Raw genomic sequence first — 16563 nt, 5'->3', positions numbered from 1 at the left:
ATTTCCTTCTAAACATAGCTTCTTAAATACAATTAAGCCTGTCATCTGTCAGTTTCAGTCTTCGCTCTGCTGCTGATAGTTATTGCCCTGGAACAAATGTGTAACTGCTCTGAGCTTTAGTTTTCTTATCTATAAAACGGGGCAACAATAGTTCTGCTCAGGCTGGCTGAGAGGAGGAATTGAAACAATGCCATTAAACCCTAAAAATGACACAAATACGGTGGTTGTCATTGTGTTTAAAAGTAAATGACATGTAGGAAGAAACCAAATCTATTATAAAATACAATTAAAATAAAACACAAGGTTATAATTATTTATTTACTTACACTGTACAAAACAGGTACCTTCCAGTCATGAATATTCATTTGCAGTCAATTTATTTTTGTTGTTTGAGGACATTCAGTGGTTTGTTTGAGAATTGCTCAGAAGCAATTTATTTATGTCATTTATGTAACTTATTTATGCCAGCTGGACCTTTGAATTCAATTATTGAGTGGAAAAGGCACAATCAGATGTCCAGGTTAAGATCCTTCCATTTGCGAAAGTTAGGTGCCAGAAGTATGAGAATGATTTGTGCATCTTTACAAAAATTAGTTTTTCCAATGTGTGGATCCTGTTGGTTTATTCATGCATTTATTTATTCTTTGATTCAACACACGTACTTGCCAGCTGGGTGCCCAGCACTCTATAGAGATGAACGAGCTGAAGGTCCTGCCTCTATTACCTAAAGGATCCCTTTGAAGGAAACCACGACTTTTAACATTCCATGGGCAAATAAAACTGTGATTTCTATATAGGAGCAAATATGCTACTTTCCGCACTTGTTTGAATCAGAATTAAAAGGGCTTTTTACATCTGAGGGAACGGTCAGAAAAGTAATGAGCATTGTAAAATGCTGTGAACTTAGTCTGACTGAAAGATACAAAAGGACGTCTGTATAGCACTGACATACCTTCTACGAACTACACAGAACATACTGACTTTAATTCTTTTAGTGGCAAGTACTCCTGGAGGAAGGATAGTAAGCCAGGGGGAGAAGGGAAATGCATCTTACAGAAGTGAAATGAATATATCCAAATCTACAATGGGCCTTTTGTTCTTACCGATTTTTGAAACTGCTATCTAGGTCACCAATTATTTCCTTGTTGACAAATTTACTGACTTTTTTCTTTCTTACCTCTCTGCTGCATTAACCCTTAGCAGCACTCTTCTTTTCATAAACAGCTAGGAAAAGTTTATTAAATGCAGAAATGAAGGAATGAGAGAGAGAGAAAGAGAGGGAGACCAATGCGTGACTTTGTCCGCCCGTGCTTCCCTCACGTGGCAGCCGTGGTCCCAACTAGCGTCTTCCTTTACCCAGCAAGTGACAGTTCCCAAGACTCAGAGTATTTCACCCTCTTCTCCTTTTCTTTATCATTGGTAGTTTCGCCTTCAGATCGTAACACTTTCATTGCTATAGTTACCACGTGTATGCCACTATGTCGTCAAATATTAAATCTGTCGTTTCCTTTTGTCCGAACTTCAGTTAAGCATATGAAGCCAGAGAGTGCTTCAAATGCAAAACAAATATTTTGTCAGCTTTGAAAAATTGGGTATGCTGAAAATCATGAAGAAAATGAAAATATAACAAGTATAAATTGTATAATTTGCTTTTAGTATTGTCTACAATACGTTGGCAACATTTGTATTGTTTGCATATGTCGATTAACTGTTTTTGGTGGCTGTTTTGGAAGAGAAGCAAGTGGGCTTCCTTCAAGCCATATTTTGCCAGGATCTAATACCCAGGTGTGCTGTTCCTCTGGATCTCTAAATACATGCCACTAAAACAGTTAAAGTCTCTTTTTTTGTGTATTGTTAGTAGAAGGTATGTCAATGGTATAGAGATATTCCTTTGTATCTTTGATTTAGCTCCTTTTTGTAGGAATGAAATTATAAATCGAAAGATTAAAGTTGTTTTTAATATAAAACTGGACTAAATACTTGGATGAGTTGTTAATCCAAATTAATTTCCCTATTCTAATAAAAGCAATGCTAACTATCACAAATCATGTGATACCCACATGTGCTTTATACATAACGCTACAAGGTGGCATTTGGATTTTATATTAGAGGAAACAAAACTCAGAGGAGTTAAGTACTACCCAAGATCACATAGATAATAAATGGCAGCGCCAAGGTTTTTCTGCAGAATCTGGGAGCTTTATATTACACAGCACAGCCTGGAATAAACCAGTTGTCACTAACTGGTCAGCCCCAGTGAGAGCAGAGATTTTATTCTGTTCACAGCTGTGATTCAAATGTAATGCAAGAAATATTTGTTGAATTAATTCGTTTGATTGATTTCTATTTTTTCCTTATTTTAAAGAAGACTAAAATTGGTGCTTCAGTTATCTGTTGGTGAAAAACAAGTCACCCCCCCATACCTAGTGGCTTCCCACACAACTATTTATTTGCTTGTCATTCTGCAGTTTGGGCTGGGATCAGTGAGGTCAGCTCATCTCTGCTACACATGGTGTCAGCTGGGTACTTAGTTAAGGCTAGAATAAAAAACTGCTCTGTCCTCCTCCAGGGTTCTTGCCACATGGGCTGTCAATGATGTCCAGATCTCAAAAAGAGTGGAAGCAGAAGATTCCAGGCTTCTTAAAGGTTCATGCTGCAAACTGACCCAGTGTCACTTCTGCCACATTTTGCTGGTCAAAGCATGGCACAAGGCCATCTCAGAGTCAAGGGGAGGGGAGATAGATCCTCTTGATGGAAGGAGTTGCTTGTGCATACCAGGAGGGAGGGAATTGTTTGAAGCTATCTTTGGAAACTGTCTACCACATGTGACAACTGAAAATTACTCAAGCGTGAGTCTGTGATTAATACCTATCCTTAAGAAAGAGAACTTTTGGTTTTTACAGGTAAAAAGATGTTCCAGAGGAAAATCATGACATAATGATGTCAAGATTCATTTATCATGCCAATGCTTTCCTTCCTTTTCACACAATGTTTACCATGTAAGCTAAAACTCATCTGGTTTTAATAATTAATTATCAAGATAATTCTTATTTTATTTTTCAGTTACTAAAAAACTATTATAAGTGGAGAGCAGAATGCCCAGAAATAAGTGCAGATCTACACCCTAGAAGTATCTTTGGCCTTCTGCAGGCTGGCTACCTTGGAGTCTTGAGATCCAGGGATCCCACTGGCAGCAAAGTTCTTATTTACAGAATTGGTAAGCAGTACATGGCTCTTTTTCTCCTCCTCCCCCTCCTCCTTCTCTTCTTCTTTATTGCCTGTCCTATAAAAAGCTTGAGTGAGCCCATCTTTAAGAATTAGGGTTTTTAGATTTTTTCCCATTTTTTAAATTAGAGAAGTTCTAAGTTTACAGAAAATCTGCATAAAATACAGAATTCTCCTATACCACCCTATTATTAACACCTTGCATTTGTGTGGTACATTTGTTACAATTCATGAAAGAACATTTTAAAAATAATACTATTAACTATAGTCCATTGTTTACGATAGGGTTCATTGTATTGTAGAGTCCTATGGTTTTATTTTTAAATTTTTATTTTAGTAACACATATATAATCCAAAAGTTCCCCCTTTAACTGTGTTCAAATATGTAATTCAGTGTTGTTAATTATGTTCACAATATTGTGCTACACGCACCACCATCCATTACCAAAACACTACGATCAACCCAAACAGAAACCCTGTACAATTTAAGCATTAACTCCTTAATTATTAGGTTTTAATCCATGTCCCCCGAATATGATAAAACTTTGGCAGCTGTGAGAAAATTAAGAAAAACCAGTGAAAATCCTACTTCCATTCTTCCATACAGTCAACTGAATAAAATTAGAGAAAAGGAAAACAAAGAAGAGGAATGAGGAAAAAAGATCAAGGGAAAGTATTTTTTTAAATGCCAAGTAGGAAATATGAGGAAGAATTCTGAACTATAAAAATATAAGCTCCGTGAGAGCAGGGATGTTTGTTTGTTCTCTTCACTTCTGTACCCCAAGCACCTAAGACAGGTCTGGCACATCATAGGTATTCTTTAAATAATTGTGAGATGAGGGGTTGACTAGTTGAATAATGGCCCAGGCTGAGGAGCAAGTGGCTCACTCTTCTGGATGAAGTAGGATGCAGTGGGAAAGCAGCAGCCCAGGGAATTGCTGAAGAAGCTGTGTTCCATTTGCACACTTCCTTCTCATGGCTTCCCTTTTTCACCACCAGCTTTTCCTCTTGTTTCTTGTAGGTTAGTGACCTATAACTTCTGGATCTTCCCTGGACAGTGTGTGTGATTGAAACTGATATATAAATGGGAAGGGCTCGCACTGCAGCCATCACTCTCTTATGGCATCACTGAAAGGTCAAAGATAGCCAACATTTCATGAGCAGAGTTTTGGGAAGTCAAATCTTACAGAAATGTTTACATTTGTAAAGATTTGAGGGAACCTTAATATAGTTGTATATTTGTGTTTCCTGCATACTTATAGAAAAGATTCCAGCCTGTAACTCCTTAACCAGTTGCTATCTTATAAGAAGAATTGTATTTAATTCTTGAAAAGGTATCAGAAAATTGGGGAGAATGATTCTGTTTTTTGCTCCAGCTTATGTGTCAAAACTAGGTTAATCATGAAAGTGTCTAAAACACACATAATAATGACTTTTCTGTTCTTTTATTGTTCCACCATTGTTATAGGAAATCGATGAGCTAATAGCAAAGAAGTTCCTTGAGTTCCTTAGGGGTAGGGCTACTAGATTTAGCAAACTACCTATCTTTTATTTAGTGAATAAACCTCTATTTTATCAAAATATAGGATGATCCTTTAGTTTTCCAAGGCTGCTATGAGAAATACCAAAAATTGATTAACCTAAACAGGAATTTATTGTCTCACAGTTTGGAGGCTAGAAGTTCAGCATCATGGTATCTCCAGGCATGCTTTCTCCCAGAGTCTGTAGTGCTCTGAATCCCAATGATCCCCAAACAGGATAAACTCAAAGAGAACCACATCCAGACACAAAGTAGTGAAAGTGTCATGTCCAGGGCAAGGAGAGAGTTCTGAAAGCTGCAAAGGAAAAACAATGTGCTATGCACAAGGGAATCCCAATAAGATTAAGTGCTGATTTTAAGCCATCTGATTTCTGACAAGGGCACCAAGTCCACTCAGTGGGGGAAAGAACAGTCTCTTCAACAAATGGTCCTGAGAAAAATGGCTCTCCATATGCAAAAGAATGAAGGTAGATGTCTACCTCACACCGCATACAACATTAAACTCAAAATGGATCAAAGACCTTAACATAAGAAATAAAACTATAAAGCTAGAAGAAAACATAAGAAGTCATCTTCAGGAGATTGTGTGAGGCATTGATTTCTTAGATTTTACACCAAAAGCACAAGCAACCAAAGGAAAAATAAATTAATAGGACTTCATCAAAATTGAAAACATTGTGCATCAGAGGACTTCATCATGAACGTAAAAAGAATCTACAGAATGAGAGAAAATATTTGGAAACCACGCACCTGATAAAGATTTAATATCCAGAATATATAAAGAAATCCTACAACTCAACAACAAAAGGACAAATATTCCAATTAAGAAATGAGCAAGGGCTTAAATAGACATTTCTCCAAAGGAGATATACAAATGGCCAATAATCGTATGAAAAGATGCTCAACATCGTTAGCCATTATGGAAATGCAAATCAAAACCACAATGAAATACCATTTCACATGCACTAAAAGGTAACCATTAAAAAAAAAAATGAAAAATAACAAGTGTTGGAGAGGATGTGGAGAAACAGGAACACTCACTCATTATCAGTAAGACGGTAAAATGCTGCAGCCATTATGGAAAGGTTTGGTGGTGCCCCAGAAAGTTAAGTATTGAATTACCACCCACTTCTAGTATATACCTCAAAGAATTTGAAAGTAGGGACTCAGATATTTGCACAATGGTGTTCATAGTGTCATTATTCACAGTTGCCCAAAGATGAAAGCAACCCAAGAATCCATCAACAGATGAATGGGTAAACAAAATGTGGTGTATCCATACAATGGAATATTATTCAGCCATATAAAGGAATGAAGTTCTGATACATGCAACAATATGGATTAACCTTGAAGACATCTTGCTGAGTAAAATAAGGCAGACACAAAAGGACAAATGTATGATATGAAATAATTAGAATAAGCAAATTCAGAGTCAGAATTTAGAATACAGTTATGTAGAAACCTCCACAGAATTTAGAATACAGGGACTGGGGTGGAGGTAGGGAATGGGGAGTAAATTCTTAACTGGTACAATTTCTACTTGGGGTGTTGGAAAAACTGGGGTAATGGATAATGGTGATGGTAGCACAACATTTTAAATGTAACTAATACCACTGAATTTGTATTTGATTGTGGTTTAAAGAGGAAATTTTAAGTTATTATATAGATTTTACTAGAATAAAAGTTTAAAAAAATCCATAGGAATGGGTTCACAGTGAACCCTACTGTAAACTAAAATATAGTTAATAGTATAATTGTAATGTTTTTCATCAATTGTAACAAAGGTACCACACTAACACAAAGAGTAAATTGGGAAAACTGTGTGTGTGTGAGGGGGTTATATGGGAACTGTATACTTTCTTCATGGTTTTTCTGAAACCTACTACTTCTCTAATAAAAAGTAAATTAATTAACAAAAATTTTAAGCCATGTTTTTTGCCTTAAAGGAGCTTGAAGTCTATTCCAGGGCTGTCCAATAGAACTTTCTGTTATGATAAAATTGTTCTATGAGGCTACTAATCACTTGAAATGTGGTTCCTGTGACTAGAAAACTGAATATAAAATGTTAATAATTTTAATTAATTTAAATTTAAATAGCTGCACAGCGCTAATGGTTACTGTATGGGACCGCACAGATTATACACCCAGGTTGACTGGCTCAGAAATTTACTTTATTAACAGTTTTCTCATCTGCAAACTTTCAATTGTTCTGTTCATATTTTTTATCATTGTAGCATTCAGCCTGTGTCTGAAGTAATATAGTATTTATGAGCAGGGTTCCCCATGGGTTGATTATTTAAATTCTCACCAAGAATCTGAGACTTTTAAAAAGTGAGGGCAATTCCACTGTGCCTCTTCAGAATCCTATACTTCTGATTATCCCTTTTGTTTCTATATCTTCAACTTTTTCCTTGCTACTAGATGCTATCAATCAATATTTAAATCTGTCAGTGATCTCCCAACCAAAACAAAACGAAAACCCCTCCTTAACCCCATAAGACCCTCTTGCCTCCATCTTCCCTTCTCTTGTTCTCAGCCAGATTTCTTAAGTTCATTGTAGTCTTCATTCATACTTTTTCACAGTTCCTTTTCATCCCACTCTGAACTGGTTTCACTCCTACTTCTTTACTGGAATGAACTTAAAAAATCATCAGTGATTTTCTTTTTACCAAATGTAATGGACATGTATTCCTAAGTTACTTGACCTCCAACTTCCTTGAAATGACCACTTCCTTTGACTTTTCTGATGCCTTGTTCTCCTGATTTATTTTAGCTGGTGCTCCTTTTTGTCCTCCTTTGCTGGCACCACCAATTCTATTTACCCTTTAAGTTCTGAAGCTCCTTAGGACATTGACCTCAGCTTCCTCTTTTTCTGCTACTTTATCTCTGTACTGTAACATCAGATAGACATGGACTAAGACATTTCCTGAGTTTGCCGCATAAGCACAAATGATTCCCAGATTTTTATCTTTTCTCCGTCTTCTCCTTGGGACCCCATACGGCAGCTCCCTATTCCAGCTGTACCCAGCTGGATGCCTCACAGCCACCATTTTAACATGTCCAACACATTTGATGATCTTTTCCTCCAAAAACACTTCTCTGCCAGTGTTCCTTATCTTAATAAATGGTACCACCTGTTCTACCCAGTTGTCCAAGCCGGAAACGTTGGTATTTTGAAATTTTACCATTATTTAGTTTTATATATATATATATATATATATATATCATTGTGTTAGGTGTTCCATGGAACTCTTTAATTGTAAGACTTAAATTTTTCTTCAGCTTTGAACATTTTTTTTCTATTACTGTCTGTTTCGGTTTGCTAAAGCTGCTGGAATGCAACATACCAGAAATGGGTTGGTTTTTTATAATGGGGATTTATTAGTTTACAAATTTACAGTTCTGAGGCCATGAAAATGTCCCAATAAAGGCATCAGCAGGACTATACCTTCTCTAGAGAAAGGCCAATGGCAGCTTGGAGGAACTATCACATGGGAAGGCACATGGTCAGCATCTGTAGATTCTTCTCTTCCGGATTTCATTGCTTCCAGGTTCTGGCTCATTCCCTTTCTGTGCTTGGATCTCTGGGCATTTCTCTTTCTCCAAGCTTGCTCAGCTTTTCTGTCTTTTATCCTCTCATAACGGACTCCAGTAAAGGATTAAGACCCACCTTGAATGGGCTAGGTCACATCTCAATTGAAACAACCTAATCAGAAGGTCCCACCCACAATAGGTCTGCCTTTCCACAGGGATGGATTAAAAGAACATCCCCTTTTCGGTGTACATAACAGCTTTAAACCAGCACACCGTCCCTCTCTCCTCTTTTCTCTATTCTCTGTATTAATACTTTCTGGAACCCTTATTAGTTAGATATTGAAACTTCTGGGTCTAGCACTCTCTCTCTCTCTTTCTCTTTCAGGATTTTTTTTTATTAGAGAAGTTGTGGATTTACAGAGAAATCATGTGCATAAAATACAGGATTTCCATATTCTACCCTATTATTAACACCTGCATTGGTGTAGTACATTTGTTACAATTGATGAAAACACATTTTTCTCGTTGTACTATTAACTCTAGTCCATGGTTTAACTTAGTGTTCACTGTTTTTATGGTGCATTTCCATGGATTTTTAATTTTTAAAATTTTCATTCTACTACCATATATACAACTTAACATCTCCCCTTTTAACCACATTCAGATATGTATATTTCAGCACTAACTTGCATTCACAGTGTTGTGCTACCGTCACCACCATCCATTACCAAAACCTTTCCATTGTTCCAAATAGGAACTCTGTACATTTTAAGCCTAAACTCCCTTTTCTCTATGCCCATCCCATCCCCTGGTAACCTGTAGATCTAGCTGCCTATCCCTTAATTTTATTCATACATATCAATTCTTGGCTGTCTTGGGCTGATATCAGAGAGATTTCCTCAGCTTGATTTTCCAAACCACTATTCATTTGTTGGATGTGTCTTTTCTCTCATTTGTCCAATCTGCAGAGTTTTTTGCTTGAATTATCCTATTTTTATTTCTGAGATCTAAATTGATTGTTTTTAAAAAGCAAGAGCTTGTTCTTATAATAAGCACCTGCAGTATCTTTTTTTTTTTCTCTTGGAAATTATTATATTTCTTTTAATGTCTCCCACTTTATTAATTGTACTTTTGCTGTTGAGTTTGCCCCCCCATGTCATTTTTTCTCAACATTATTCTTCATTGATGCAATTTTTGTTTTTTTTTTTTTTTTTTTTTGATTACCTACTGGCCTGTCCATTATTGTCATTCCTGTACACTGTGGCCTGCCCTGGGAATGGTGGAGAAGAGGAAGATGTGTGGACCAGAATATTAGCAAATCCTCTTCTTAGCATAGGTAGTCTCTGTGTCTCCTGGGCGTGGGCAGCCACCTGGATGCTTGCTGGGCTCTTTTGTCCAAAGTCCACCCTTCTTGATCCAGCCTGTAGGCAGATGACGACTCTGTGTGATTTGTCACTGAGGGGTTTTGGAGGGGTCAACCTGCCTGTCTGTTCCTCCTTCATTTCTCTTAGCAACCTCTTTGGTTACTACAGGGCTTAACTGCTGTTTATATTCCAGACCTCCTCTCTTCCTTTCCCACCACCTCTAACCTTGGAGCACTCCTGGAGCCATTCCCCTCTCTAGCCTCAGCCCTGTCCTGTGCATTTTGCACTCTGGTTTCATCTACCAATCAACTCTAGCCTGCAACCATTCCTATTTCCCTATACTCTTAAAACTCCATTCTTATCTAGGGATTTGAGGAGGTAGACACATTTTCTTGGCCCACCAGTTTGATCTCATATTCAATTCATGAACTTTGTACACGGTTTTATTTCTACTGATCCTTTAAATCTAAAAAGAATTAGTTTTTATTTGTAAGTCTTTCTGATTCTTTAGACAATACTGAGAAATGATATTCCTTCTTTCTTTCTTTTTTTAGCACACTGGGACCCCAAAGTTTTCACAGCTTATGATGCGTTTCGTGTAAGTCTAATCACTTCAGAACTTATTGTACAGGAGGTAGAAACTCAACGGAATGGAATCAAGGCTGTCTTTGACTTGGAAGACTGGCAGTTTTCTCATGCTCTGCAAATTACCCCTTCTGTAGCCAAGAACATTGCTGCAGTGCTTACAGTAAGTGTTCAGTGAATACTTTTATATTTTATCTGTTAGGTATAGTATTTCCAGATAATAGTTTTTAATTTTGTTGTATGCTAGGCAAAGAGAAGCAATATCACATTTATTAGAAAATTAAATGAAATCTTTTAAATGACACATAGAATTCAATAATGCTAAGAGGAAGTAAAATGTCAAAGGATATTAATTCATAAAAGAAAAAATGTTGGCAGCAAACACTATGAAATATGTTCAAAATCTGTCATCACAGGATTTACACATTAAAACAACCATGAGATGACTACTTCTTTCTGTTACTAAAAATTTTGTCCTAAATTAAAAAAAAAAGATTCAAAAATTATATTTATAGCAACAGTGCAGTAAAACTGCCACACCTAAGTTTTGGTAGGTTCAGATTGATCCCTTTCTTTCAGAAATCAAAAGGTTTTAAAAACGATCCTCATCTTTTACCCAGAAATTGTGCCTCTGGAAACCTAGCTAAGGAAAAATCTTTAATATAGTACAGGCTTTGTATATAATAATAATAGCTTACTATGTACCAGATGCTTTGCTAAGCATGTCAAATGCATCATCATTTAATGTACACACCAAATCCTCTACACCAAGGATTTCCCATTTTACAGACTAATAAACTATGTCAGATGGGTGACAGCTTGATGCTCAGGTACACACAGTTAGTAAGCAGTGAAGCAAGATCCCCAGTGCTGATCAGCTGAATGTAAAAATTGTGCTTAGAATTGCCTTTTATACATGAAGATAGTCACTGCGGCGTCACTTTTCTTTTTCTTTCTTTTTGGAAGAAATGGGCATCACTTTTAACAGAAGAAGACTGGAAACAGATTATGCATCCAGAGATAGGAAAATGATTTCTTAAAGTATGGGACATTATTTGATGGATTATTGCAATAGCAATAAAACTCATGATGTTTGCAAAAACTGTATTATATCAATGGGACAAAACAGGATGCAAATTATTGAAAGAGAATATTAGTAATTATGTTTAAAATATAATTACACATAGAAAGGAAGGAAAAAACTGCAAATTAATGATACATCTCTAAAAACTATGTATAGGAAAAAGCTTCACTTGAAAGAATCTGGAAGGAAAAGTCCCTATGTTAATAATACATCTTTGGGTAGGGAAACTATTGAGGTTTTTTTCTTTCAACTCTGTATGTTTTAAACCTTCTAAGTAAGTCTATATTATTTTGATGTTAAAAACTCATGCCAAAAGCTTGAAACAGTGTGTGTTTATTGTACTATTCCTTCAACTTTTATGAAAGTTGCAATTTTTTTCCAAAATAAAAAATTGGGGGGAAATGTAATATAAATTTCAAATTACACATTGGTTCTTTAAAGACTATTATATGTAATTGAAGAAGAGATTTCTTGGGTCTTATTTATGAAAGATTTAGGTGTTTCTTAAAATGAGTTGTTGACGCTACAGGAAGAAACCTTTTCAGATAACTTTTCTTAACTTAGTGTCAGTGAATTGTAAAGCAGGCTGTTGTATTGATGGAATAAATAGTTTTGAAAATGGAATCACTTTGGATCCTGCAAGTACAGCAAGTATTCAAAGATGGATTTGTCATGAGGAATATAATTGCAATATTTATTCATTTATTCATGCTTCATTAGCAGTAAGATTTTTTCTTTATTTTTTAAAAGGATTCCTTTCCATTAAAAGTTCGTGGCATCCATTTTGTGAATGAGCCGATAATTTTCCAGGCTGTCTTTTCCATGATTAAACCATTCCTGACAGAAAAAATTAAGCAACGGGTGAGTAAAAACATACTTAAGTCACTCTTCCTCTACACCAAGGATTCTCTTTTAGTTTGCTAAGGTTGTTGAAATGCAGTATACCAGAAATGGGTTGGCTTTTACAATGGGGATTTATTAGTTTATAAGCTTACAATTCTGAAGCTGTGAAAATGTCCAATCAAGGCATCAACATACGATCTGGCGATCCTGGGCTCCTCTGTCACATGGCGAGGCCCATGATGGTGTCTGCTGGTCCTTCTCTCCAGGTTTCGTTGCTTTCAGCTTCTGGCTGCTCCATTCATGGCTTTCTTTCTCAGCTTCTGTGCTTTCTCTCTATTTCAAGCTCTTATAAAGGGCTCTAGTAGGAGGATTAGACCCACCTGGGACGTGCCGCAACTGAAATAACCTAATCAGAAGGTCCCACCCACAGTAGGTCTACACCCACTGGAGTGAATCAGCTTTAAAGAACATGATCTTTTCTATGGTCCATAAAACCTCCAAACATCACAGATTCTAATCCTTTTTCATTTAAGGATTGCCTTCTTATTTTCCCCCATTAACGTGATGTTTTGAATAATTATCTAAAAAGCCAGCTACTTTTATTAAATTAAAATTTACTATTATGTTTTAATTATCAATCATATAGTGGGTTAGTGAGGCTGTGTGGGGAAACAGCAAGTACAAAAGGGTTCATTCCCTATAGAGGGTAGTGGCAAACATTGGCAAACACAAAACAGTTTCCAAAAGTGTTTGACAATTCAAATTTCAGAAATTATTTAAATGTAAACAGGGATAATGTGAATTATAAAAGCATATTCAGAATTTTAAGACACATTGTTTCATAATAAGAAAATGCAACATTGTATACCCGGTCAGAAAACTATGATCTTAGAGCTTCTTTTGAGGGGGTATTTCTGCCTGTCTTCAAGAGGAACCACCCTAAAATTATCTGCTTTCGTGAAGATGGTTCCCTCACTTTTCCTTCTGGTGGTTTTTTTTTAAGTCCATTTTTGTGTGCATGCTCATTTTTTTTTCTCTCTTTGGTGTAGCTTGATGGTAGCTGGCTGTCCTCTGTTTAACTTTGAAAGATCTAAAAATAAGTATTTCTATTTTTGTTTATATTCTAAACAAATAAAAACAACAAGAAGAAACTACATGTAATAAATAGGAGAATATGAGTAAAAATGAAAAGAGAAATAAGAAATTAAGAAATTAGATATAGCCTTTCATGAAGGTTAATGGGCATGAAATAAGCATGCCAAAATAGGAAGAACAAACCAATCTAGCCACTTTCTCCTTTTCAACTATTTGACCTATAAATGTTACTTCCCTCTTGTTGTAGAGATGGTAGAATTTCTTCTCAATCAATTGATAATGTTTTAAACATTTCAGGACAAATCAAGGATAGGGATCATAAGGTTCCTGAGTACAGAAAACTTGTTTCATTCTTCTTTCAATCCCCATATCCTAGCACATAGTAAGGGCTTTAAAATGATTTTTTAATGCATAGATGAGAATTTTGTCCTAGCAAATTGAGAAAGATTGTTACTATTATTTTTAGAGAGATGTGCTTGTGATTCAAGTTTCCAAATCTCTGTCTTAACCTCAAAGCATTAGGCGATCAATTTTCATAATCTAAAATATCTGAAAATTTGAGGTTTTCAACCATCATAATTGCCTCTTTAATTTTTGTACTAGTGAAAAGTATTCATCAACGATACCACATAAATTATTCCTCATATGCCTAATTGTTCTCTCAGATAAATGCTTCTATTTTATGTGAGCTAGTAATAGGCAATACATTTTCAGCATCTACAGAATAGTCCCAGGATATTAGATATTTTTGCTAAGAATTACTTGTACGTAAGGGGTTAGAATTTAAAAAATAATTTTGAGTTTAAAAATCTACTTTTGAAAGAACAGAGTATCTTTTTATAAATCTTGTGCAGTTATAAGAATGCAAGTCTAAGAAAATAGTAAAATATTAGATTCATAAGCAACACAATCTAAACATCAGTAAAATTCTTAGATTCATAAGCAGAGGAATAAAGGATGTGGTACCTATATATGCCCTTCTACCTTCAAAGTTATTAGAGCACCTGTTCTGGGGGTTGTTGATTTTCCACTGGAAATGCATCTAGTATATTGAGAAGGGTCAGGGATACCTTCTAAAACATTTTGGCTCTTTCAGATCCACATGCATGGGTACAATTACAAACAAAGCTTAACTCAGCATTTCCCAGGCATTCTTCCTCTGGAATATGGTGGCGAAGACTTCTCCATGGAGGACATTTGTCAGGAGTGGACAAATTTTATAATGAAGTCTGAAGATTATCTCCACAGCATTTCTGAGACCATTGAGAAAGAAGAAGATATTTAATTGAATGTCTTCCTAATTAAAGATATGTGAGTGAGTTCCTGCCTATTTACATGAAAGTAGGCAAAAGAGAGACTCTTTTAGACTAAATAATGATTGTCTGATTGACCTTTAAAAATGTAAAAATTCAGGCTTGAGCCACATGGATATTTGGGACTATTTTTAGTTTTCAATGCATTTTCTTTATCTTTCATCAATTTAACAGGAGACTCCTTAAAAGCACAGAAGAGAGTCCTGATTTTTGCACTTGAGAGATTGTATAGAAGTTATTTCTAAAGTAGCTATCCATATATGTCTCATATGTTTCTGGAAAGTTTCATTTTAAACAAATTCTCTGATTACATTGGTTTAGTAATAAATTTAAAATGTAAGTCCATTGAAAAGAAATATTAGCAAAAGTCAATGATTAAAAAAACATATTAACATTCATTTTGTGTAGGTGTCAGATTAGATTAAAATTCAAATTAAAATCTGAGTACATTTTACAGTTATTTCTGTGATCTGGCAAGATAGTTATCTCACCAAAGTTCTATTTTAGCACATTTGCACATAGAAACTTTTGATTGTGGCATCTATATCCCATAAACAACTGTATGTAGTATCTATAAGTCTCTTTGAAATTACTCATGTTGACTCAATTGATAAAAATAATTTGGAAAATATTTAGGCACAGCTGATGGCCTGTCAGTACTGTTTTTGCATTTTCAGACAAATCAAGAATGTAATTTTGCTTGAGTTTAGAGTTACTCTTATCATAATTATGGGGGGATTTAGAGCTGGAATTTAGTAGTCCTATATGTGAACCCTACTAGTAACTGAACAATAACACCATTACAGAAGGGAAAAAAAATGTTTACATTTTTAAAATCGCTGTTAATTATATGCAGTCTTTTTCAAATTATGCATGAAATAATTTGGGTCTTGCTATTATATCAGAATATTCTAGCCAAAACCTGTAATTCATATTTACTTAAAAAAAAAAAAAAACAACAGTAGCTAAAATATGCTGTTTATACAGGAGTTTATGTCTAAGAATATTTCATTTATTGAGTAGGATATAATCTCAACCCTCATATTCAATACAGCTTTCTCTTTATGACATGATTTTATACTTAGTGTTCTGCAATTGCTTAATTTTATTTTAAATGTGACAAAGAAAGAACAAAGGATTCAACATTTGTTCAACTATTTGGGTTTCACTGTTAATCATACAATAGTATCTTTTTGAAAGGATATGTGAAGAGTATTTTCTTTGTAAGAAAATTAATCTATCAGGTGAACTGATACCTATGATTTTCTGTATGTAAGTCTATTGTAAAATTGAAAGCTAATTGTGAATGTTCTTTAAAGAACAAGTTTGGTTTTGGTTTAGCATTGGGAAGCTAACTTTAGTTATTACAATTTTTATATTAAAAAAGATCCTGCTTAATTTCCTTAAAATTTTGTAAGATCTTTTGTAAAGAAATTTTAAATTATATAATTAAAATAACAAAACAAAATCAGTTTAAACGAACAATAACAATAACAAAAACCTCTTGATTTATCCAACTTTCATTCCCAGAAGAAGAATTACATCACAAAGTTCTACCTCATTTGCATTTGGGTACTTAAAACACTTTCTTATAACTGTGAACAAATAGAAATGATTAATTTACAAGAGGAATAAAGAATAATATTTTTAAATGTCATTTAAATTTGACTCTTTGATGATGTGATTAACTAATAGTAAATAGAATTAAAACAATTTTTAATGAATTTTTATCATGAGACTTTGAAATGTTTATAAAATTCAACAATCCACTAAATATTAAAAGAACAATGTGAAAAGAGCAGGGAATTTTATAAGATAGCAAGATAAATTTCAGTCTAGTTATCTATATTACGTTACTGTGATTGTACCAGCAGTGCCTTTTAAAAGGTTAACCTTATCGTGTGCTCATTGTTACTGAACTGTCCAGTAATTTGTGTGTTTTAATATTGTTCAAAAGAAAATAAACATCTTTCACATAAA

General features: G+C 34.9%; 1 protein-coding gene and 1 long non-coding RNA gene across 2 annotated transcripts in view; one reads left to right on the top strand and one right to left on the bottom strand.

Annotated features, from left to right (window-relative positions):
• The window catches only part of LOC119509456, a 46763-nt gene that overhangs the window by 3433 nt on the left and 26767 nt on the right, over window positions 1-16563 (bottom strand). The gene's annotated exons all lie outside the window — the stretch shown is intronic.
• Window positions 1-16563, top strand: part of TTPA (alpha tocopherol transfer protein) — a 24660-nt gene extending 8097 nt beyond the window's left edge. The window contains exons 2-5 of the mRNA XM_037803485.1: window positions 3064-3217; window positions 10218-10411; window positions 12083-12193; window positions 14367-16563. Of these exons, the coding sequence (XP_037659413.1) occupies window positions 3064-3217; window positions 10218-10411; window positions 12083-12193; window positions 14367-14555 (648 nt within the window). The 3' untranslated portion in view covers window positions 14556-16563. The remainder of the gene's footprint in view (window positions 1-3063; window positions 3218-10217; window positions 10412-12082; window positions 12194-14366) is intronic.

Source organism: Choloepus didactylus, chromosome 14 (genome assembly GCF_015220235.1).
Source record: "Choloepus didactylus isolate mChoDid1 chromosome 14, mChoDid1.pri, whole genome shotgun sequence".
NCBI lineage: Eukaryota > Metazoa > Chordata > Mammalia > Pilosa > Megalonychidae > Choloepus > Choloepus didactylus.
This window is presented reverse-complemented; position numbering and strand designations above follow the sequence as displayed.